This window comes from Babylonia areolata, chromosome 23, assembly GCF_041734735.1.
Source record: "Babylonia areolata isolate BAREFJ2019XMU chromosome 23, ASM4173473v1, whole genome shotgun sequence".
NCBI classification, from domain to species: domain Eukaryota; kingdom Metazoa; phylum Mollusca; class Gastropoda; order Neogastropoda; family Buccinidae; genus Babylonia; species Babylonia areolata.
In genome coordinates this window covers 34,209,936-34,234,935 of record NC_134898.1, presented here as the reverse complement: position 1 = coordinate 34,234,935, position 25,000 = coordinate 34,209,936, and the positions used below count along the sequence as shown (strand labels likewise).

General features: G+C 46.2%; 1 protein-coding gene across 1 annotated transcript in view; it reads left to right on the top strand.

The window, feature by feature from the left end:
- Nucleotides 1–25,000, top strand: part of LOC143297649 (uncharacterized) — a 324,758-nt gene that overhangs the window by 254,137 nt on the left and 45,621 nt on the right. The window contains exon 3 of the mRNA XM_076610066.1: nucleotides 13,708–13,788. Within this exon, the coding sequence (XP_076466181.1) occupies nucleotides 13,708–13,788 (81 nt within the window). The remainder of the gene's footprint in view (nucleotides 1–13,707; nucleotides 13,789–25,000) is intronic.

The following is a 25,000-nucleotide window of genomic DNA, read 5'->3' as shown; positions in this document are numbered from 1 at the left end:
ATATTAAAAATGAATAAATTGATAAAAGATCATGATTATGATATAATAATGGTACTACTACTACTACTACTACTACTACTACTAATAATAATAATAATAATAATAATAATAATAATGATGTTGAAGACGATGGTGATGATGATGATAGTAATAATAATGAGGGATATATGTCATGCGCTCTATAGCAACCAACATCCGTAAGGAAATAGAACAAATGGTTACGTAATTCAAAATAGAATAAAACACACACACACACACACACACACACACACACACACACACACACACACACACACACACACACACACACACACACACAGTGGGCAAAGCGAGGAAGGCCGCAAGAGACGAGAATCTGGTAAACATTGATTACCAGGTTGTGGTTAATCTGTGTGTGTGTGTGTGTCTGTCTGTCTATCTGTCTCTCTGCCTCTCTGCCACCTCCTCTCACTCTCTTTTTCTCTCACTCCCACTCTCTCTCTCCCTCTCTCTCTCTCTCTCTCTCTCTCTCTCTGCGTGAGACCTATCTTTTAGCGCCTCCCAGGAGTTGTGATTTTGTTGGGAGGCTTTTCGGTCAGCGATACTCTTTATCGCCGTGCATGTTAGAATTCTGTTGTTGTGGGGCCTGGATTGCCTGCTGATAGACTCGATGCCGTGCTGAAACAATCTGATTGGTGAAACTGTCTCCGCCAGATCAGAATAACCGGTTTCGGATAACGGGGATGCTTATTAGGTATGATTTTATCGACGCATCTGGAAAGGGAAACTTTATTGAGCATGTTAAAGCCATGGTATCGTTCCAGATGTAATAAACCTTCACGCAAAGTGATCAGCCGGACAGCTTGCTCCATTTGCAACGTGATCTTAACAACATTTTGCATTTTGTTAAGTGAAGAAAACTAATACACTGTGGTTGTTGTTTAGGAGTTGGTTTGTTTTTTCTCGCAAGTTCTCCTGGAGTGAAATTATAATGTGCTGAAGGGAAAATATTCCTAACATTTTATGTGTAAGAAGGGGGGGGGGGGAGGGGGAGGGGTAATTATTTGGGTATAGTGTTTCTGATCGAAAAAAAAAGGATTATTTGTAGAGGTTTTTTCTTCTTTTGGGGGGTGATGGAGATGGAGGAGGTGTGCATAGGGGGTGGATTGCCTGTTGCTTTTGAAGGGAATGTTCGAAAAGTTCAGAGAAATGAAACTGTGGCCCCACAGTATAACTTTTCGGTTTCAGTTGGCTATCAAACTGGCAGTGTGCTGTAGCAGCAACACTGCTTTGATTAGCATTGTATTCTCTGTTCTTTTCTTTTCTTTAGGGTTTTTGTTGGGGGTGGGGGGGTTGTTTTTGTTTTGTTTTGTTTTATTTTTTCCAACGAAAACTCTGGATCCCGAAACCTACAGGCGTAGGAAGAATGTGTGAATAATTTGTGTGGCTGAACGTAATGGACCGTTTTCGTTTTTTTGTTTTTGTTTTGTTTTTTGTTTTTTGGGGGTTTTTGTTGTTGTTTCAGAACTTTATTCAAAAGAAACACCAACACAGCTTTACAATGGATAATAAAGCACAACAAGTTAAGTTCATAACCACTTTCAGTGCCTTGAGGACAACAGTTGAGTCGTTGTATCGTTGTTCGTGTGAGACAGACTGTGAGGCACTGCTGAGAAAGGAAGCATCGGCAGCTGATGTGACCAGGTAGTTTCAGTTTCAGTTTCAGTTTCTAAAGGAGGCGTCACTGCTTTCGGACAAGTCCACATACTCTGCACATACATACCACACCTCTACACCTATTCTGCACATATGTACCATACCTCTACACCTATTCTACACATATGTACCACACCTCTACACATACTCTGCACATACGTACCACACCTCTACACCTATTCTGCACACATGTACCACACCTCTACACATACTCTGCACATATGTACCACACCTCTACACCTATTCTGCACATATGTACCACACCTCTACACCTATTCTGCACATATGTACCACACCTCTACACATACTCTGCACATACATACCACACCTCTACACCTACTCTGCACATACATACCACATCTCTACACCTATTCTGCACATACATACCACACCTCTACACATACTCTGCACATATGTACCACACCTCTACACATATTCTGCACATATGTACCACACCTCTACACCTATTCTGCACATATGTACCACACCTCTACACATACTCTGCACATATGTACCACACCTCTACACATATTCTGCACATATGTACCACACCTCTACACATATTCTGCACATACATACCACACCTCTACACATATTCTGCACATATGTACCACACCTCTACACATTCTGCACATACATACCACACCTCTACACATATTCTGCACATATGTACCACACCTCTACACATACTCTGCACATACGAACCACACCTCTACACATATTCTGCACATACATACCACACCTCTACACATATTCTGCACATATGTACCACACCTCTACACATTCTGCACATACGTACCACACCTCTACACATATTCTGCACATATGTACCACACCTCTACACATACTCTGCACATACGAACCACACCTCTACACCTATTCTGCACATATGTACCACACCTCTACACATACTCTGCACATATGTAGCACACCTCTACACCTATTCTGCACATATGTACCACACCTCTACACATACTCTGCACATACATACCACACCTCTACACCTACTCTGCACATACATACCACATCTCTACACATATTCTGCACATATGTACCACACCTCTACACATTCTGCACATACATACCACACCTCTACACATATTCTGCACATATGTACCACACCTCTACACATACTCTGCACATACGAACCACACCTGTACACATACTATGCACATACGTACCACACCTGTACACATACTCCGCACATACGTACCACACCTCTACACATACGTACCACACCTATACGTACCACACCTCTACACATACTCTGCACATACATACCACATCTCTACACATACTCTACCGCTCTGCCACATCTGCTAGGCAGATGCCTGACCAGCAGCTTAATCCAACGCACTTCGTCAGCCCTTGAGTGCATGCATATAATATTTGCGTATCAAAGTGGATTTCTTCTACAGATTATTGCCCGAGAACAACACTTACGTTGTCAAGTGTTCTTTTCCCAGTTTGCACAAGCGCGTGCTGCACACGGGATCTGGGTTTATCATGTCACCCCAATGAGGTGACGTTCAGTCTGATTTTCTTGTCACCCCAGTGAGATGACGTTCAGTCTGATTTTCCTGTCAAACCTGTGCGATAGGGCTGGACTGGGATTCAAACCCACACCCTCACCAACACGTACTGTATTGACAGATAAACGTCCTCACCATTGTGTCACCTTCAAACCACACCCTCAACACGTACTGTATTGACAGATAAACGTCCTCACCATTGTGTCACCTTCAAACCACACCCTCAACACGTACTGTATTGGCAGATAAACGTCCTCACCATTGTGTCACCTTCAAACCACACCCTCAACACGTACTGTATTGGCAGGTAAACGTCCAAACGATTGTGTCACCTTACACGTTGAAATGTAAGCAAGGTCCTTTACTCAGCTCAGCTGCCTTCACCGTCAGTCACTCCCCCCCCACCCCCACCCCCACCCCCCACCCTTCATGACACACACCCGTAAATGAGTCACCCCGCCCCCTCCTCTCGCCACATTCAACACCACCCAGATGCGACACCCCTGCCCCCCCACTCCCCCCCAACCACACCTCATCCCCTTACTCTCTCCCCCCCCCCACCCGCCCCCTTCCTCCATCACACACAGCTGACCCAAAACAAGGCGACCTTGCCCTTCCCTGACCTCTGACACGTAATGTGATAACCGTTTTTCTCGCCTTCCGTTGTTGGGGGGATGGTGGAGGGTGGTGTCTTTGATGTGGGATTGACGAGGTCGTCATCCAGCGGTACCCGACACCCGTAATGGGAGCCGGAGAGGGTGGGTCGGACTCCCGTGTCGTGGGAAGATGATGATGATGCTTGGGGAGGAAGGGGGCGTGGCGGGGGGCAGAGACGGGGAGGTGGGAGGGGGGGGAACAAAGGTAGCGGGGTGGGGGGTGGGGTGGGGAGGATGGAGAGGGGAGGGGAGTGAGGGTGTGAGGCGGGTTGACGTGAGGTGTGGAGCGAGCGGAGTGAAGGAGAAGCAGGGACAGGTGTGAAGGCAGAGGGGGACAAAGAGAGTTGCTGGTCTTGAGGGGGGAAGAGGTAGGTGGCAGCACGGACCCTTTCCTTCTTCTCGCCCGCCTTCAGTCTGTCACAACACTGTCACCCGGCTCACCGCTTCCCTGTCTCCGTTTGTTTACTGGTGTTTTTTAGTTGTTGTTTTTTTACCGGTGTCACCGCTGAACCTCTTTGGTCTCTGCTGTGCTGTCTGATCTTCTGTGTATGCTGTTGCTATGTTGTCAAGAGATCTTCGCTGCAACTCATGGATTTCTGCAGTGTCTTGCGTCTGCTGTTAATATGTTGTCAAGAGATCTTCGCTGCAATTCGTCGATTTCTGCAGTATCTTGCGTCTGTTGTTAATGTGTTGTCAAGAGATCTTCGCTCCAATTCATCGATTTCTGCAGTATCTTGCGTCTGTTGTTAATGTGTTGTCAAGAGATCTTCGCTACACTTCGCGTGTCCTTTTGCTGCACCTTGAGCCTGCAGCTTTTGTGTTGTCAAGACATATTCGCTTCAATTCCTCGATACCTTTGTGGTCTGGAATTGTTGAGCTGCCCCCGTCAAGACTTCTTCGCTGCACATACTTCATCCTTGTCCGTCTCTCTGCCTGTCACAGCAAGCACCTTTGCGCTCTGAGCACGGGGAGGACACTACACACTTCTGATGGGTCGTTCCAGGGTCGTGGTGTGCCCTGCGCCGCTGCGTGTCGTGCCGTGCCGCTCACAGCGCTGCCAGCCCCGGGGGAGGGGAGGTAATGCTGTTGGTGCCGGGGCCCTGTGCTGTCTCTCTCCTTTCTTCCGCTAACAGTCATCGAGTTACTAGACAGAAAGGTTTTGTAGTCCGTCCGCTTCTCGCATTTCTGTTCCCCTGTCCTGAAGGAGAGAGATGTGAGGCTGGATGCCAGCGTGCAGGCACGTCTTCCTCTCGCCGCACAGAGCGAACGGAGTTACCACTGCTGGCTGAAGTGTTTCCAGTTACCGCCCTTCTGGTGCTGGGAGTTGTGAACAGTTGTCGCCCTTTGGTTGTTTATTGTTTGGAGCTTCCAGTTCTGTGAGTATTGAGGTGCGGATGTATTTATAGCTGACTTGAGTTGACAGTGGTGAGGTGTGGATGTATTTATAGCTGACTTGAGTTGACAGTGGTGAGGTGTGGATGTATTTATAGCTGACTTGAGTTTACAGTGGTGAATGTGATGGTGATTCTTGTCCTATTTATAGCTGACTTGAGTTGACAGCGGTGGATGTGATGGTGACTCTTGTCCTATTGACAGCTGACTTGAGTTGACAGCGGTGAATGTGATGGTGGTTCTTGTCCATCTGTTGTTGCGGGTGTGTGTGATGACCGCAGTGTTGCTGTGTGTGTGAGCGTCACTGTGAACCGAGTGGAGACTTCAGTTCTCACAGTGCCACTTCCCGGCCCCTGTCATGCCAGATGTCTGTCTACATGACCGAGATGTGATGGGCATCCTGTTCTTGTTCCCGGTATGTGTGTTCCCTGCGTCTGTCTCTGTAAAGTTTATACCGGATTCATCATCCGATGAACAGCTGTGTGTTCCCTGCGTCTGTCTCTGTAAAGTTTATACCGGATTCATCATCCGATGAACAGCTGTGTGTTCCCTGCGTCTGTCTCTGTAAAGTTTATACTGGATTCATCATCCGATGAACAGCTGTGTGTTCCCTGCGTCTGTCTCTGTAAAGTTTATACTGGATTCATCATCCGATGAACAGCTGTGTGTTCCCTGCGTCTGTCTCTGTAAAGTTTATACTGGATTCATCATCCGATGAACAGCTGTGTGTTCCCTGCGTCTGTCTCTGTAAAGTTTATACTGGATTCATCATCCGATGAACAGCTGTGTGTTCCCTGCGTCTGTCTCTGTAAAGTTTATACCGGATTCATCATCCGATGAACAGCTGTGTGTTCCCTGCGTCTGTCTCTGTAAAGTTTATACCGGATTCATCATCCGATAAACAGCTGTGTGTTCCCTGCGTCTCTTGTTGTAAAGCCTTGACTGGTTTATCATTAGTTAAACACTACTGCGCGTTACTTACTTCTCTCATTGTAAAGCTTATACTGAATTATCATTAGTTAAACTGCTGTATATTACCTACGTCTCTTGTAAAGCCTGTTCTGGATTAGCATCCGTTAAACAGCTGAGTGTTACCTTCGCCTCTTGTTGTAAAGCCTGTACACGGTTATCATTAGTTAAACTGTTGTGTGTTACCTACTTCTTTTATTGTAAAGCCTGTACTGGATTATCATTAGTTAAACCAGCTTTCTGTTACTTATGTCTCTTGTAAAGCCTCTACTGGTTTATCATTAGTTAAACAGCTGTGTATTGCCTGCGTCCATTGTTGTAAAGCTTATACTGGGTTATTATTTGTTAAACTGTTATGCATTACTTGCATGTTTCGTTGTAAAGCTTACACTGGAGTATCATTAGTTAAACAGTTATGTATTACTTACATCTTTTGTTGTAAAGTTCATGCTGGAATATCATTAGTTAAACAGCTGTGTGTGTGTGTGTGTGTGTGTGTGTGTGTGTGTGTGTGTGTGTGTGTGTGTGGTACCTACTTCTCTCACTGTAAAGGTCATACTGAATTATCATTAGTAAAACAGTTTCGTATTCAATCTTTCTTTGTAAAGCTTGTACTAGACCGCCATTAGGTAAACAGCTGTGTGTGTTACCAACTTGTCTCACTGTAATGCTTTCCTGGATTATCATTAGTCAAAAGCAGCTTCTGTTGTTTCTGTGTGTTGCAACCGCTGAGCTGTATAATGACTGTAGAGCATGCAACTCACGTGGTTAATACCAGAGCCAGAACTGACGGGACTGCTGGCTGGTGCTGCTTCTCTCCCCTTAACAGGTCTATAATTTACTTCCTCCACTGTGCCCGAGGCCAGAGGGGGGCGGTGGGGGGGAGTGCTAGCCCTTTGATGCAGCTGTTTGTTACTGACAACACGACGCTGGAGTGAGTTCTGATAGCTTTTGCAGTGCCCTGTTGGTTATGGTAGAATGTTTGTTTGTGTTTTTGCTCTTTCGTCTGGTTGAATTTTTTAGGTTATCAGTTACGCTTAGTAAGTTTTGTGGAACGTTACTAGTTGTAACAGTAGGTTTTTCAAGTTACTTCAGGTTTTATATTAAAGGGGGAAAAAAAACAAGAAGAAAAAAAAACTGTACTGTTTAAGACGACTTTCTCGTATCTCTACCAGAACAGTCCCATCAGTCAGTTGGAGGAATACCCCCCGAAAACGGAGTATGGCTGCTGGCATGGCGGGGCAAAAAGAGTAATACACGTAAAAGCCCACTCGTGTACTTACGAAGAAGAAGAAGTTGGAGAAATGTATGTGGCTTCTTGCAGTGTCTCTTCATGCAGCAACACAGTGGTAAGAAGGGGTGTGTGTCAGTGCTAATCATTGGTTTTGACCATTGAACTGGTCAGCGTTGACCAGTACGCTCGTCAAGGAAGCGCTATCACCTCACTTCGACAAGGCTGGGCTGACAGGTCAGGCAGGTCAGTCACCAGTCTGTATGTTGATTTCTTCCTGTTTGGGATTGCATCACCTTTGTCCAGCACGGTCAGTGACACCGGTCAACAGTCCGCAGAGAGAAAGTAAAGTTGTGCACTTCAAATTCGTGTGTAACACCTGTCATCTCGTTGTACCAAGGCTCAGCAGTCTGGGTGCTAGATAAACAAAATTGTTTTCAGAAAGAAAGAGTGTGTTATTTGATTAATGCTCACAGCAGTGGAACATTGTATATATATATATATATATATATATATATATATATATATATATATAGATAGATAGATAGATAGATAGATATGGATATATATATATATATATATATATATATATATATATATATATAAATTCGTTCCAATGGAAACTGTCTGTAAACTTGTTTCCAATTTCAGTCTGAAGGAAACGTCAAAGTGGGCGGACTGATCCATATGCGCGGCACCACATCTGCTCCAAAACACGTTGTCTGAGGTGTCAGTGGCACTGATGCCTTGAGTCACTGGTAATCCAAATGATGTGTGTGTTCATGAAAAGAGCAAGGTTTTATGAAAGTGATCCCTGCGTACAAGAGCTTGTTGCTGTTAAGGTTGTAGTGCCTGTGTAACGAAAGAAGACTTCTCATGGAAACGATGCCCATTTGTATAGGGGATAGTTCTCGCGAAAGCGATGCGTGTTTGTAAAAAGATAGCTATAATGAAAGCGATATATGTGTATAATAGACAGTTCTCATGATAAAGATACCCCCACCCTACCCCTCTGTTTCTTGATATTTTTGTAACAGATACCTGTAATGAAAAACGATGCATGTCTGTGAGACAGTTCTGATGATAAAGATACCCCCCCCCCCCCCCCCCCCCCCTTTTTTTATTTATTTTTTTTTTATTTTTAGAGAGAGAGAATGTAATGAAACTGACATCTAATATCAGAGGCATTTCTGACGAAAATGAGGCTCGTTATAGGAGACGCTTCTTTTGTTGGAAAAAAACAAACAAAAAAAAACCCACCTATTTTCCCTGTGTCCATGTGGCGTCCATAACAAAGTCACCAAAGTGAAGAGCGAGTCTAGGAACTGGACACGTTTTCCTCCTCCTCCTCCTCCTCCTGCTGCTCCTCCTCCTCCTCCTCCTCTTCTTCTTCTTCTTCTGCTTCTTCTTCTTCTTCTTTTTCCTCTTCTTTTTCTTCTTCCTTTTCTCCTCCTCCTCCTTTTCTTGTTCTTCTTCTTCTTCTTCTTCTTCTTCTTCTCCTCTTCGTCATCCTTCTCCTCCTTCTTCTTCTTCTTCTCCTGTTCATCCTCCTCCACCTTCTCCTCCTCCTGTCCATCCTCCTCCACCTTCTTCTCCTCCTGTTCATCCTCCACCTTCTCCTTCAGCTTTGTAAAAAGTCATAGGAGCGCCACACAGAAAAAAAACCGTTCACCAGATTCCTGCAGTCTGTCGGTTATGTGTCAAATACAAAGGTCTCAGCAAGTTGTTTTCTGTCCGTTCTGCAGTGTTGCCAGTCAATCTTTTTTTTTCTTCTTCTTCTTCGTTTTCCCTCCGTTTCCCTCTCTCCACAGTCCTTTGTTGTTTCCCCAAAGTTTCCCTCTCTCCACAGTCCTTTCCCCAAAGTTTCCCTCTCTCCACAGTCCTTTGTTGTTTCCCCAAAGTTTCCCTCTCTCCACAGTCCTTTGTTGTTTCCCCAAAGTTTCCCTCTCTCCACAGTCCTTTGTTGTTTCCCCAAAGTTTCCCTCTCTCCACAGTCCTTTCCCCAAAGTTTCCCTCTCTCCACAGTCCTTTGTTGTTTCCCCAAAGTTTCCCTCTCTCCACAGTCCTTTCCCCAAAGTTTCCCTCTCTTCACAGTCCTTTGTTGAAGCTTGTTTTAGCAAGGTTGATGGATCTTTTACGCGGCCATACCAAACTGTCGCTGGATCTTTTTACGTGGTCATACCAAACTGTCGCCGGATCTTTTACGTGGTCATACCAAACGTAGTTTTCTTCACTTGATTAACTGATGTCAGTAGACCATGAGGTCCAGCATGCTGCTTGCGATGGTGGTCTGGGCGCACTTGTTCCTTGATGACGTGAGAACAGAGTACCCGACCCATCTCTCACAAAAATAGACCCCCTCCCCTCACTTACCCCTCTCGGCCACCACCCCCACCCCACCCCACCCCCACCATCCTCCTCCTTTCGGCCCACGCTTGGTGCGAGAGTCCAGTGGATGGAGGAGTGGTCTGTCAAATCCCTGGAGTCCTGAGTTTGAATCGTGGCTACGTCTGGTGGATGAAGTGTGTGAAGATTTTTTTTTCCCCCGATCTCTTGTTTCTTTAATTTAACATCTTTTCATTTCAAGTGGTATAAGATGAGTAATGTGTGTGTGTGTGTGTGTGTGTGTGTGTGTGTGTGTGTGTGTGTGTGTGTGTGTGTGTGTGTGTGTGTGTGTGCATGTTTGCGTGAGTGAGCGTGTATGCGTGTGCATGACACATATGGTTTTCCGATCTCCAGGGCCAACATATGTGCCGACTAGTTGCCAGTAGTGCCTGAATCTCCATCCTCCGTGTACAACACGTGCGGAACATCAAATACACAGTTAATGATCCCGTAACCCATGTCAGAGTTTGCTGGGTTGTGGAAACACGAATACATTTACCCAGGATGCCACACACACACACACACACACACACACACACACACACACACACACACACACACACACACACACACACACACACACACACTTCATTATCGTATTCAAACGAATTTTTCAACTCTCTCTCTCTCTCTCTCTCTCTCTCTCTCTCTCTCTCTCTGTGTGTGTGTGTGTGTCTCTCGTTCTTTATATATATATATATATATATATATATATATATATATATATATATATATATATTCTGTCAATCTTCAACTCTGACCGTCTTGCTCTGTCTGTCTGTCTGTCTGTCTGTCTGTCTCTCTCTCTCTCTCTCTCCTCTGTCCGTCTGTCTGTCTCTCTCTCTTCTATCTCTGTCTCTCTCTTTCTCTCTCTCTCTTTCTCTCTCTCTCTCTCTCTCTCTCTTTCTCTCTCTTCTATCTCTGTCTGTCTGTCTGTCTGTCTTTCTCTCTCTTCTCTGTCTGTCCGTCTGTCTCTCTCTCTCTCTCTCTCTCTCTCTTCTATCTCTGTCTCTCTCTTTCTCTCTCTCTCTTTCTCTCTCTCTCTCTCTCTCTCTCTCTTTCTCTCTCTTCTATCTCTGTCTGTCTGTCTGTCTGTCTTTCTCTCTCTTCTCTGTCTGTCTGTCTGTCTGTCTGTCTGTCTGTCTGTCTCTCTCTCTCTCTCTCTCTCTCTCTCTCTCTCCCGTTCGTTCCTCCCTTCGTCGTCCCTCCCTTCCACTCCTACCTCCCTAGAACAGAACACCCTTCCCACCAACCACCACCCCCCCAACCCCACCTCCGGTACCCCTCATAACACCAGCAGGGATAATTCGTTAGCCGTGACCAAGGAACCGTTAAATCGCTCTCCGCGACATCATGGCTGACAAACCATGCGGGGCGGGGGCAGCGGGGTGGGGTGGGGGTGGGGGGGGTGCTGGAGGGAGGAGTGGCGGGGGTGGACTTTCGTTTCTTTCCTTTCCCTTTTCTGTTCCTGTCTTTCCCACGTTGTACCCACAGGTGAGACGCCCTGCAACGCTTTTTTCCCTTTTCTTTCTTTCCTTATCCACCCCGGGTGAAGGTGTGAGTGTGACATGTGTGAGGTGTAGGGTGATACCGTCTCTTTATAAGAGGTGTAGGGTGATACCGTCTCTTTATAAGAGGTGCGGGGTGATACCGTCTCTTTATAAGAGGTGCAGGGTGATACCGTCTCTTTATAAGAGGTGCAGGGTGTTACCGTCTCTTTATAAGACATGCAGGGTGTTACCGTCTCTTTATAAGAGGTGCGGGGTGATACCGTCTCTTTATAAGAGGTGCAGGGTGTTACCGTCTCTTTATAAGAGGTGCAGGGTGATACCGTCTCTTTATAAGAGGTGCAGGGTGTTACCGTCTCTTTATAAGAGGTGCGGGGTGATAGCGTCTCTTTATAAGAGGTGCAGGGTGATACCGTCTCTTTATAAGAGGTGCGGGGTGATAGCGTCTCTTTATAAGAGGTGCAGGGTGATACCGTCTCTTTATAAGAGGTGCGGGGTGATAGCGTCTCTTTATAAGAGGTGCAGGGTGTTACCGTCTCTTTATAAGAGGTGCAGGGTGATACCGTCTCTTTATAAGAGGTGCGGGGTGATAGCGTCTCTTTATAAGAGGTGCAGGGTGATACCGTCTCTTTATAAGAGGTGCAGGGTGTTACCGTCTCTTTATAAGAGGTGCGGGGTGATACCGTCTCTTTATAAGAGGTGCGGCGCTTCAGAACGTAGGTGACAATAAAATATCTTTAAAAAAAAACAACAGCAACAAAAACAACAAGAGACAGAGCGAGAGGGACACACACACACACACACACACACACACACACACACACACAAGCACAGAAACAGCCAGAGAGAGAAACACACACACACACACACACACACACACACACACACACACACACACACACACACACACACACACACACACACGTAGCAAAAAGAGAGGAGGGTATCTGACACAACTGAAAAAAAGTTGGGGGGGTGAGGGGGGCGGGGGAAGGGGATAAGATATCTTCTATCTTCTTAAAAGAAGAAAAGAATATGAGAGCTTTTTTTGAAATTTTAGACACACATAATATATTCAGGGAAGCTAAAAGTGCAGGATCATATTATCATGTGTGACAAACTTCAGACACACATAATATATTCAGGGACAGCTAAAAGTGCAGGATCATATTATCATGTGTGACAAACTTTAGACACACATAATATATTCAGGGACAGCTAAAAGTGCAGGCTTGATTTTTTTTTTTTTTTTTTTTTTTTTTTTTTTTTGCTTATTCAATTTTTATTATTTGTGTGTGTGTGTGTGTGTGTGTGTGTGTGTGGTGTCATTAGCGTGCATGCTTATTTTTGTTGCCAATGTGCGTCAGTTCAGTTCTGTCTGTCTGTCATCCCTATCTCTCTCCCTCTCTCTCTCTCTCTTTCTCTCTCTCTCACACACACACACACACACACACACACACACACACACACACACAATCTATCTATCTATCTATCTATCTTTCCATGATAGCAGAATATCGTATCGTCATGGTGACTCTGCAACGTAGTTGATGATAGTGGCATTGACCAATGGACAATCACGGTGGTGATGATGATGATTTGTGACGCAGAGAACAATGATGATGATAATGACTGATTTATAGGATACACAAACATCACAAGACGTGATGATGATGATGATGATGATGATGACTGTGCTGATGGCAACGGTGACGATAGGTGACGGTCGTGATCAAGAGCTGGTAAACGAGACGTGACAGATGGTGATGATGATGGTGGTGGTGATGATGGGATGTAGATATTTATTTGATGGTGGTGGTGGTGATGATGATGATGATGATGACGACGACGACGATGGTCAATAGTTGACTATAGTTCTTTTTGAAGAAGATGATGGTGATAGTATGTAGATGGTTACGGTTCTTTTTGATGGTGATGATGACGATGGTGATGATGATGATGATGACGACGACATTAAGTTGTTGACTATACTTCATTTTTATGTAGCTAGTGGGCGGGTGGTTATATATTATAATGGGACGGCGGTACAAAAGAACTAACTGACTGATTGACTGAATGGAAGGATAGACAAGAATCTGTACCGTACCCTTTAATATAATAATAACCCCCTCGGGTATACGGCTACATTTAAGATGATGACAATGATGATGACGATGGTACGTAAATGGTTATGGTTCTTTTTGATGGTGATGATGAAGATGACGATGACATGTAGATGGTTATGGTTCATTTTCATGATGGTGATGATGACGATGACGATGATGATGATCGTGATGATGATGATGATGATGATAATGACAACGGTGACGATGTTGCAGGCGTGGAGAGCGGGGACAGCAGACTGGCGGAGCAGCACAGAAGCCTGGTGACCGCGCTGAACAAGTCACGGGAAGGAAAAGGTGAGTGCTTCTCTCCCCTGCCCACCCTATCCCCACTTCATGTATCCCCCCCACGCCCCACCCCCCGACCCTCCTTCCCCGTTTGAGCGCACGCACGCACGGATTCCAGTACAGGCTCATGATTTTATGAGCATGCGCCTCAGACATACATACATACATACTTACTTACGTACGTACATCCATGTATACATACATACACCCATGCATGCATATACACACACTCTCTCTCTTTCACACACACACACACACACACACACACACACACACATACAACACACACACACCTCACCCCACCTCACCCAACCCCCACACCCACCTTCACCATCCCCATTCCCAACCCCCAACCACCCCTCCTCCCTCCACATACCTACCCCGCCCCCCCACCTGCACCCCCACCCCCACCCCCACAACAGGCCAGCAGGTCACAGCGTCCATTGGCAGGAAGTCACACAGCGGATGGGGGATCGGGTGGCCCCTCTTCTAGGCCTCTCCGAGTATCACGTGTCCGCTGATTACCATAGTCACTCGGCCTCATTACCATATTCACACAGCTAGGAATTGCCGGGGTGGAAGGTTTGGGGTGAGGCGGGTGGGGGATGGGTGTCGCCTTTCCCTTCTTCTTCTCTCCTTCCTCAGTGATTGTCAAACAATTATTCGGGGTGGAGTTGGTTTGGTTGGGGTAGGGTGTGTGTGTGTGGGGGGGGGGGGGGGGGGGGGGGGGGGGTGTCAGGGGTAGGGGTGGGGGGGGGGTGGTGCGTTGGATGGGAGCGGGAGGGGTGGCTAGGGGGATGGGGGAGGTAGGGGTTTACGTGTTGGTTTGGTTCATTTTACTTTTGACAAGGACACCACCCCCCCCACCCCACCCCCGCCACCACCCCCTCCCACCCCCCACCCAATATTGTCCTGCGGTGTTGTTTGTGATACGTTACTGCGGAGGTTCTGGGCTTAGATCTTCTTCGTCTCCTTTTTTTCTTTTTTCTTTTTCTTTTTTGTTTTGTTTTCTTTTTGGTTTTGGTTTTTTTATGTTTGTTTTTTGTTTGTTTTTGTTGCTGGTTTTTTTGTTGTTTTTTTTTTTTTGGGGGGGGGGTTGTTGTTGTTTGTTTGTTTTGTTTGTTGTTGTTTTTTGTTGTTGTTGTTGTTCTTGTTGTTTTTGCTGTTGTTTTTCTCCTTCTAGAACTTTCTTACCCTTATGTGAGTGTGTGTATGTGTGTGTGTGTGTGTCTGTCTGTGTCTAAGTGTCTGTGTCTCTGTGTGTATGTGTCTGTGCGTTTCTATATTCTGTGTGTGTCTTTGTATGTGTTTCGTATGTGTCTGTGTGTCTGTATAAAATCATGTTTTGTCCGTGTCTGTGTGTGTCTTTGTCTGTGCTCTGTATTTGTGATGTACGTGTCTCTGTGTGTCCGTGTCTGCGTTTGTTTTGTCCGCGTCTGTTTGAAGAAAGTGAAAAATGTATTTCTTCCTCTTCTTCGTATTCGTTTCTCGTCTTCTTGTTCTTAGTGTTATTGTTGGCATTCCATTTTGTGTTTGTTGCTTTCTTTCCTCTCTTTTATTTCATTGTTTTGTTGCAAAGTTGGGTTTCTCGGCTGTTTTGCTTTTGTTCGGTTTTGCTTGCTCTGTTTCTTTTATTTATTCGTGTTTTTTTTTATGGTTATGTAGCTTTTATGTGGTGTTGGGTTCTGCTGTCTGTGTCATTCTGTCTCTGTCAGGCTGTGGAAAGGATATAAAAAAAAGATTGCATAAGCTTACTCTCTGATACTCTCAAAAAAGATCATTTTGACTGGTGTCTTTATGCATTCTCTCTCTCTCTCTCTCTCTCTCTCTCTCTCTCTCTCGCTCTCTCTCTCTCTCTCTCATTGCATTGTAAATTTGATTGTTGTCGCTCTCCTCTTTTAGCGATCTTTTCCCTTTTCTCCTTTATTATTTTATGTTATTTTTTTTTCTCCCTCAGACGACGCTTATATCTTCCCTTCTTCCTTGAAACGATTTTTGTATAGGGTTAGAATTTCTTATGTGTGTGTTTGGTTTTTGTGTGTGTGTAGTTAGTTGTTTTCTTGCTTGTTAGTTTTTTTCGCTGTCGATTTAATGTAACCGTTTCCCGTCGTCTTTCTCTGCTTGGTCTTCTCGATCTCAGGGTTCTGGAATTGTATCTTGTTTCTTTCTTTTTTATATCTTGTTTGTTACCATTCGTTTTCTTCTTTGTGTTTTTTCTCCATTTCTTTTTTCGTGGACTTGTCTTTCGTTCATTGCACCCTGCCCTTCAATGGCTACCATTGATAACTGACATTTCTCTTCTGCTTTTCAATTATGTATGTCTGTCTACCTTTCTGTCGGTCGGTCTGTCAGTCTCTGTTTGTCTATGTCTGTCTGCCTGTCTCTCTGTCTCTGTCACTCTCTGTCTCACTTCCTCTGTGTGTGTGTCTCTCTCTCAGTCTCAGCCTGTCTCTCTCCCTTCTCTCTCTCTCTCCCTCATATGATATGTCTTGATAAATATTGATTATAAGATATATTGCAACAAGGTTTAGACTGGGTATTTCTGATTTTGCTGAACACATTTATAAATACAAAAGGGTTAAAGAATCTGATTTAATTTGTCCCATGTGTAAACGTTCAAAAGAAGATGAAGTTCATTTTGTTCTTAATTGTGAAGCACTGAAAGAAATCACAGAAACATTTATTCGAGCCAGATATCGTCAACAACCTTGTCTTTTCACACTAGTTTTATCGTTATCCTGTTCTGACCCTGATGTTGTGCTAGTCAGCCGTGTTCGACTATGAGCATCAGAACAGCAGAGGAGGTAACTGCTGTCCCGACTATCTGGGCTAGAATTTTGATTATTGTGGAGAGTGTCTTGCCCAAGTGCATCCCCACTCTTTCGGCCAAGAGGGTTTTAGGACAGTCGGTGCTGGGGATGGTTCCCAAAGGCCAACTAGCCCCCAAAGACTGCAGCACTGAGTCAGTGCAGTTGTGCCTCCTAGTTTGAGAGTCACAATCGTTCACAAAAGACTAAGCTGTAAATGATTTCCGATTGCAACAGGGAAACCATCGATGATATAACTCTCACTTTGCTGTTGGCCCAGCTGTAAACTGATGTTAATCTGTGATACAAGCTGTGTGTTGGGCCATGTGGGGCAGATAAAAGCTCAGCTGCAGCTGGACTGTTGACTTGCTGTGGTCGTTGCCTCTCGGTGATAACAATGATTAGTAGTGGTGGTATCCTCGCTACTTGAGATCGTTCGTGATCGATGGCCGCCGACCGACAGGCACTGGCAGACACACACACCGGAATCGCACACCGGGCAGTGGAGGACGGGGAGGGGTGGAGTGGGGTGGGGGAGGAGGGTGATAGCGGTGCTTGGGGAGACAGAAGGGTAGGGTGTGGACGGGGTGGGGGGGGGGGAGTGGGGAGAGGGAGTGGGATTGAGGGAGCGGAGGTTAGAACGTTAAAGAGGTGGGGTGACTCGACCTTTACCGAAGGCTAATCGCCTCAAAGCCACCAAATTATAAGCACCCCTTCTCTGTGTGTGTGTGTGTGTGTGTGTGTGTGTGTGTGCACAGAACGAGAGGGAGAGAGGGAAGGAGAGAGAGACAGAGAAGACAGAGACAGACAGAGAGACTAGGTGCAGCGTGCAGGGGTCCGTGGGGGTTGGAGCGAGGGTCGGGGTTGTGGAGGGTGTGGGTGAGGGTGTTATAACGTCGCACGCGGGGTGGATCGGGTGGCGCCGTGTCTTGGTGCGCCAAGGACAAGGTTACTCCAGGCACGACACGACGGGTACTGAGGGGCTGTCTCCAGGCCAAGAAGCTACACATGACGGGTACTGAGGTGCTCTGTCTCCAGACCAAGAAGCTACACACGACGGGTACTGAGGGGCTGTCTCCAGGCCAAGAAGCTACACATGACAGGTACTAAGGGGCTGTGTCTCCAGGTCAAGAAGCTACACATGACGGGTACTAAGGGGCTGTGTCTCCAGGTCAAGAAGCTACACATGACGGGTACTAAGGTGCTGTCTCCAGGCCAAGAAGCTACACATGACGGGTACTAAGGGGCTGTGTCTCCAGGTCAAGAAGCTACACATGACGGGTACTAAGGGGCTGTGTCTCCAGGTCAAGAAGCTACACATGACGGGTACTAAGGGGCTGTGTCCAGGCCAAGAAGCTACACATGACGGGTACTAAGGGGCTGTGTCTCCAGACCAAGAAGCTACACATGACGGGTACTAAGGGACTGTGTCTCCAGACCAAGAAGCTACACATGACGGGTACTAAGGGACTGTGTCTCCAGACCAAGAAGCTACACATGACGGGTACTAAGGGACTGTGTCTCCAGGCCAAGAAACTACACATGACGGGTACTGAGGGGCTGTCTCCAGGCCAAGAAGCTACACATGACGGGTACTAAGGGACTGTGTCTCCAGACCAAGAAGCTACACATGACGGGTACTGAGGGGCTGTCTCCAGGCCAAGACACACGACGGACGGACGGACAGACAGACAACAGCCCCCGGTTGGGTAACCGGTGACAAAGAAAAGGCTGGCACCGCTGGCCTTCCTTTTCCACCTTGCCGGCGGCGTGGGGGTTAGGTGGCAAGAAGAAATAAATCAGCAGGGTGCTTGAGGGTTCCGGGTTCCAATCTCGGTAACGGCGCCTGGTGGGAGAAGGGTGGAGATTTTTCCATCTCCCAGGTCAACCTATGTGCGGACCTGCAAGTGCCTGAACCCCCTTCGTGTGTATAGTTTACGCAAGCAGAAGATCAGATACGCACGTTAAAAATCCCTGTAATCCATGTCACCGTTTGGAGGATTATGGAAACAAGAACATACCCAACGTGCACACCCCCGGAAGACAGAATATGGCTTCCTACATGGCGGGGTAAAAACAGCCATACACGTAAAAGCCCACTCGTGTGCACGAGTGAACGTGGGAGTTGCAGCCCACGAACGAAGAAGAGGGTGGTTTAGGAGGAGGAGGAGTAACAGCCGTTGACAGCCCTCGCTCAACGAGCAACGTGACCTAAAGAGAAGCATAACTTAACTGACTGACTACTGGGTGGTTCAACCAAACAAATCCGGGCACAAGGGCAAGAGAGGTGTTGGGGGATCTCCTTCCCAGCCTGCTTGCTCCCTCCCCTCTCCCACCTCGCTCCAGCCCGCTCCCCACCCCCTACCCGCCCTCCGCACCCCACCCCCATCCCTTAATCCTTGCCGGTCATATGACGTGTGTGTGTGTGTGTGTGTGTGTGTGTGTGTGTGTGTGTGTGTGTGGAACTGTTCGACCCTAACAGGTAATATGTCGTCTTGATTACATTACGAAACCTTAATTTGATGAGAAAGAGTGAGAGACAGTGTGAATATGTGTGTGTGTGTGTGTGTGTGTGTGTGTGTGTGAGTGGGCAGGGGAATGAGGTAGGGGAATTATAATGGGCATTTGTGTGCATGCATGGATGTATGTAGAGAGAGGGTGGGGGAGAAACGTATGTGAGTATGTGCGCGCGTTAGAATATTTTTTGGAGATAATGATATTAATGAAATTTGGTACCTTGACTTGTTAAATGGTTTTTTTTTTTTTTTTTTTTTTTTTTTTTTTTTTTGTTGTTGTTGTTGTTGTTGTTATTTTTTTTTGTTTTGTTTTTGTTTTGTTTTTTAAATCATACCTTCCTCAAATCAGAATTTTCCTTGTGTTGCTCAGTTAATATTTTATTCAAATGGTTGCGAAAATGTCAGTACAACAAACAGTTAATCTGACAATAAATGGTTTCAGTCAGTCAGTGTGTGTGTGTTTAGGCTTGTTAGTGCATGTTACATTCCAGTACACGTAGGACGCGATGAACGAGCAATGACGGCCCTAGAGCCACCGACATTTACCGAGATGTATCGATATTTACTGAAAGGTACCGACATTTACCCAGATGTATCGATATTTACTGAAAAGTACCGAAATTTACCCATATGTATCGATGTTTACCGAAATCTTACCGAGATGTATCGATATTTACTGAAAGGTACCGAAATTTACCCAGATTTATCGAACTGTACCGAGATTTACCGAAATTTACCCAGATTGAAATTTACCGAGATTTATCGAAATGTACCGATATATACCGAAATTTACCCAGATTTGCCGAACCTACTCCGGTGTAAACGAGCCTGCTGGAGGGAAAAAACCGCTCCGAGCTTGTAACCTGTTTGACAGTGGTGGGCGGGTGGTGACCTACACTAACACACCCGGTGTGTCCGGTCCACTCACCTGGGATACCTGATCCCCCTTCTCAGCCATCTGAGCCAATTAGCGTCAAGCTGAGCGGCTGTTTTCAAAAACTCACCAAGCACCCGAGGGAGCATCTTTCACATACACACACACACACACACACACACACACACTCACCCCTCACCCCCATTCCCCCCAAACAGCACACCCTCACCCTGACCCCACCATCCCACCCGTGTCGACGCCCACCACCATGCCACAGAAGGGGGGGTGTGAGAGAACGGGTCTGTGGAAACCGCCCCCGCTGTCTTGGACATACAACTATCACTTACACTCATCAAGTGGTGTAAGTTAGGAAGCAAGTTCTATGGAGAAAAGGAGAGAGAGAGAGAGAGAGGAAAAAAAAGAAACCATCGTCGACATCCATCAGTAAGATGAGCTGATCCTGTTTAATGTCCAGCCCTCCCACCTTTCCCCTTCAGGCGAGGGGTGGTTGGTGGTGAAGGGGTGGGTGTGGGGTGGCGTGGCGTGTTGTCTGGAGGGGAGGCTGTCTTGGGTGAGTAGGGTGGTAGAGGAGAGGGGTCCATCCCCGTAGACAACGTTTAGTCAGTCAACCTTACTTGTCTCCTCCAGTGCACCAGTTCCGGGGCCATGAGACATCCGATCCCTCTTCAAGGTGACGACATCTTCGGGGGTGGGGGGTGGGGGAGCCCTGGGAGGGGGCGGGGGAGGGGGTTGGGGTAGGGAGGGGGTAGGCGTAGTGGGGAAGGGGTCAGCGCGACCTCTACTCTCTCTCTCTCTCTCTCTCTCTCGTCAGGGACAGCTAACTCTTGACACGTCGTGACACCGGAGCAGGGGCAGGGCAGGGCAGGGCCGGAGGCCTGAGAGGGGGACAATGGTGCCGTGGGTAACCGATAGGTGTCGTTTATGGTCCGCCAGGGTGAATCTGTGAATACATGCCCTCGCCTTCTTTTTTTTCTTTTTTTTTTTTCTTTCTTTCTTTCTTCTTTTTTTCTATTTTTGTCTTTCTTTCTTTCTTCTTTTTTTAATTTTTTTTTCAGGGAACAACACCACAACACAAAGAGAGAAGAGAGAGAGAAGGTGGTGGGTAGGTTTTGGGGGGCCTGGGGGTGGGGGTGGGGGGCAAGTGGGGGTGTAGAGGTGGGAAAGGTTCGATGGGGGAGGGAGGGAGGGAGCATCGGTAGGGTGGTAGCAGGGTAGTTGATGTGGAGGGGGGGGGGGGTGAGTAATCAGCAAGACTATTAAATAGAAAAATAAAGTGAAACAAAAATAAAAACATGCGGAAGAAGACAGACAGACGGAGGGAAGGAGAGTGTGAAGGAAGGAGGGAGGGAGGGAAGGAGGAATGCCTGGTATATTGTTTGGTTGGTGGGTAAGCGTTTCTTTGGACATGAAATCAACAGCTTGTGACACTTTTTTCTTCTGGTTTTTTTTTCCCCAATGCCTGGGTCACCATGACCCTGCGTGGAAAACCTCTTGTGATGCACAAGCGGACGTTGGAGTGGGGAATGGGGGAGAGGAAGAAAGGATTTTTTTTTTCAGTCAAATAACTGAATACATGAATTTACAAGAGCAACATTATATCTGGAAGTACAACGATATCACGAAGAAAAAGAAGAATATCACGAAGGAGAAGAATATCACGAATATCACGAAGAAGAAGAATATCACGAAGAAGAAGAGAAGACGAAGAATATCACGAAGAAGAAGAAGAAGAATATCACGAAGAAGAAGAAGGAGGAGGAGGAGGATCTGGAAGCCGAAGAAGAAATAGTGTCTTCAAGGAAGAAGAGTTCTGCCGGCGTGTTTTACTCACATGCTTCAAGTAAAATTGATTAATTACTGTGGAAACACTTTGTTCTTTTCCTTCATGGAGGGAGTTGAAGAGAAAGGGGCTGGGTTCGTTGAGTGCGGCGGGGGCGGGGGGTGGGGAGGGGGGGGCGGGAGGGGGTGATGAGGGGGTGGGTGGAAGGGGGGAGCAGGTATATGGAGTGTGGAACATGATCGAGGCAGTGGCTGTACGTTTGAAGAATGTTGTTTTTGATCTCCCCCTGTTTTGGAGTTCATTAAGGGTGCGTATGAACGACTGGTGGGTGCGAAAGCGCTTTGATTTATCTCCGCACAGGAAGCAGCAGGAGGAGGAGTAGAAGTGGTGGTGGTGGTGGCAGTAGTAGTAGTAGTAGTAGTAGTAACGGCATCACTATCTACCCCCATCATCTAAAACTACATTAATCTACGAAGAGAAATGAAGTAGAAATGCTGCCACACACCACTACTGCTGCAGCTGCTTCCCCCACCTCTTTCACCAACCTCACCCTCACCCCAAGCAGTCCCCCCCCAACCCCACCTGAGATTCTGGTCATATCAGTGAAGTCGTGATGAATGGTGACTGATTCCACGTAGACGCTAGGACCAGTGGATGGAGACGGGTAGTGATACGGCCCACAAGTATCTGGTGACGCGGAAACTCCAGTTTCAGTGTATAAAAAATAAATATTTTTTTTAAAAGGCCGCTGTCGAACAAACAAAACAAAAACCCTCCACCTTTTGTCACCCTGACCTTACATGAGTTCGAATCCCGCTCTCGCCCTTTCTCCTAAGTTTGACTGGAAAATCAAACTGAGCGTCTAGTCTTTCGGATGAGACGATAAACCGAGGTCCCGTGTACAGCACGCACTTGGCGCACTGAAAAAGAACCCATGGCAACGAGAGTGTTGTCCTCTGGCGAAATTACGTAAAATGAAATCCACTTTCATAGGTACACAAATATGTAAGCATGCACTCAAGACCTGACTAAGCGCGTTGGGTTATGCTGCTGGTCAGGCATCTGCTCAACAGATGTGGTGTAGCGTGTATGGATTTGTCCGAACGCAGTGACGCCTCCTTGAGAAAGTGAAACTGAAACTGAAACTTACATGAATTCAAATCGCAGGATGTGTGTGAGGCCGGTGGTTTTCACCATCATCTGTCTTTCTTTGTTGTTGTTGTTGTTAAGAAGAAGAAGAGGACGAAGAAGGAGAAGATCGATTCACAAATCATAACATACAGAAATAATAATATACAGAAGTAGTGCATACAATATTTGATTATTGATCTTTTTTTTCTTTTTTTTTCTTTTTTTTTTTTGGGCCTAATCCCGCTTCCCCCGTCCCGCCTCTCACACACACCCTTCCAGTATTTTGGGTTTTTTTCTTTCTCCAATCACTGACACTCACCCTCTCCATTTTAGATCTTTTCCAAATTCTATTCTCTCTCTCTCTCTCTCTCTCTCTCTCTCTCTCTCTCTCTCTCTCTCTCTCTCTCTCTCTCTCTCTCTGTCTTCCTTTCTTAGTCCCCTCCCCCTTCTCCCCCCTCCCCCCTCCACTCCAACCTCAACCGCCCCCCTTTTCATTCGAATATACAGAAATGTCGATTTCTAATTAATAATAACAATCATCATTATGACAGAAATGATAATAATCCAAATAATAATAATAATATCATTTATTTTCAGTCAAATACCATCATCTTAGATGAATAGACTATAAATAAATAAACGAACGAACGATTCACATGTTGACTGTGTGGACATTCAGTCGAGACACCTCCCAGCGTTGGTGACTGTCCTGTCCTGTCCTCCTCCTGCTCCTCCCTTCATGTAAGTAGCTGGCGTCCCCCAGCAAACAATGCAGTGAGGTCAGTATTGAGGGAGACCGCTGTTGTCTGTCCCTGCCCTGCCTACTGGTGTTCCGTGCAATCCGCCTGCACCGTGTGTGTGCTTGGGACTGTGGGATCCGGAGTAGCGTGCTTGTCCCCTTGCATCTAGGTACGAACAGATACAAGTCTCTGTTTTCTTGTCTTTCTTTCTGTGACTTCATGCCATATCAACTTGCTTCAATGACTCCATAGTTTGAAATTTCTTCTTCTTCTTCTTCTTCTTCTTCTTCTTCTTCTTCTTCTTCTACTATTTTCTTCTTCTTCTTCTTCTTCTTCTTCTTCTTCTTCTCTCTCTCTCTCTCTCTCTCTCTCTCTCTCTCTCTCTCTCTCTATCTCCCTCTCTCTCTTGTTGTTGTTGTTGGAAGGGCGGGTGGATGAGGGAGCAGGGGATTTTTTCCCTTCTTTTTTGTGTGTGAAAATTTGCTTTTGTGGATGCATTTCTTTTTCCCCCCAGAGAGCCGGATGTAAAAAAGCAATTGTGCTTATTCCCTTACCCTCGTGAAATAAAATTTCATTCGTTCGTTTGTTCGTTCGTTCGTTCTCTCTCTCTCTCTCTCTCTCTCTCTCTCTCTCTCTCTCTCTCTCTCTCTCTCTCTCTCTCTGCGCCTGCGTGCGACCGGGATGGGTGTTGGAAGAAGATATTAATAAATGTCATCGATCGTCTGTGGGTAGGTAGGTGCATGTTGTATGTGTGACAGAACAGATCCAGTATAACGCCACAACAAATTAGCTTGGCGCCTCTGATGTGCCCGTGCCCAACCGAGTCAGCTGCTTTTAGTCTCTCGACATGTCTGTCCCAATCAATGATATCTATTTTTATTCTCCCCGTGCGCAAAAAGCGTACCACGAGTGCGGCAGCCTGGTGACAAGAATAAGGCAGTTTTGTTGTTCTTGTTTTACATTCTTAGAATTTCTTGTTTGTTTGAATTTCATTTCTTTCTTTCTTTCTTTCTTTCTCTTTACGCTGCTAACAGCTGTCAGCGCTAGTCATGGGGGTCATGGATTGAGGTGTTTTCTATTTCTGTTGTTACTGCTCTTGATACCTACTGTGAACTACTACTGTTGTTACTCCTCTTGCTACCTACTGTGAACTACTACTGTTGCTACTCCTCTTGCTACCTACTGTGAACTACTACTGTTACTGCTGTTGTTACTGTTCTTGCTACCTACTGTGAACTACTACTGTTACTGCAGTTGTTACTGTTCTTGCTACCTACTGTGAACTACTACTGTTGTTACTGCTCTTGATACCTACTGTGAACTACTACTGTTGTTACTCCTCTTGCTACCTA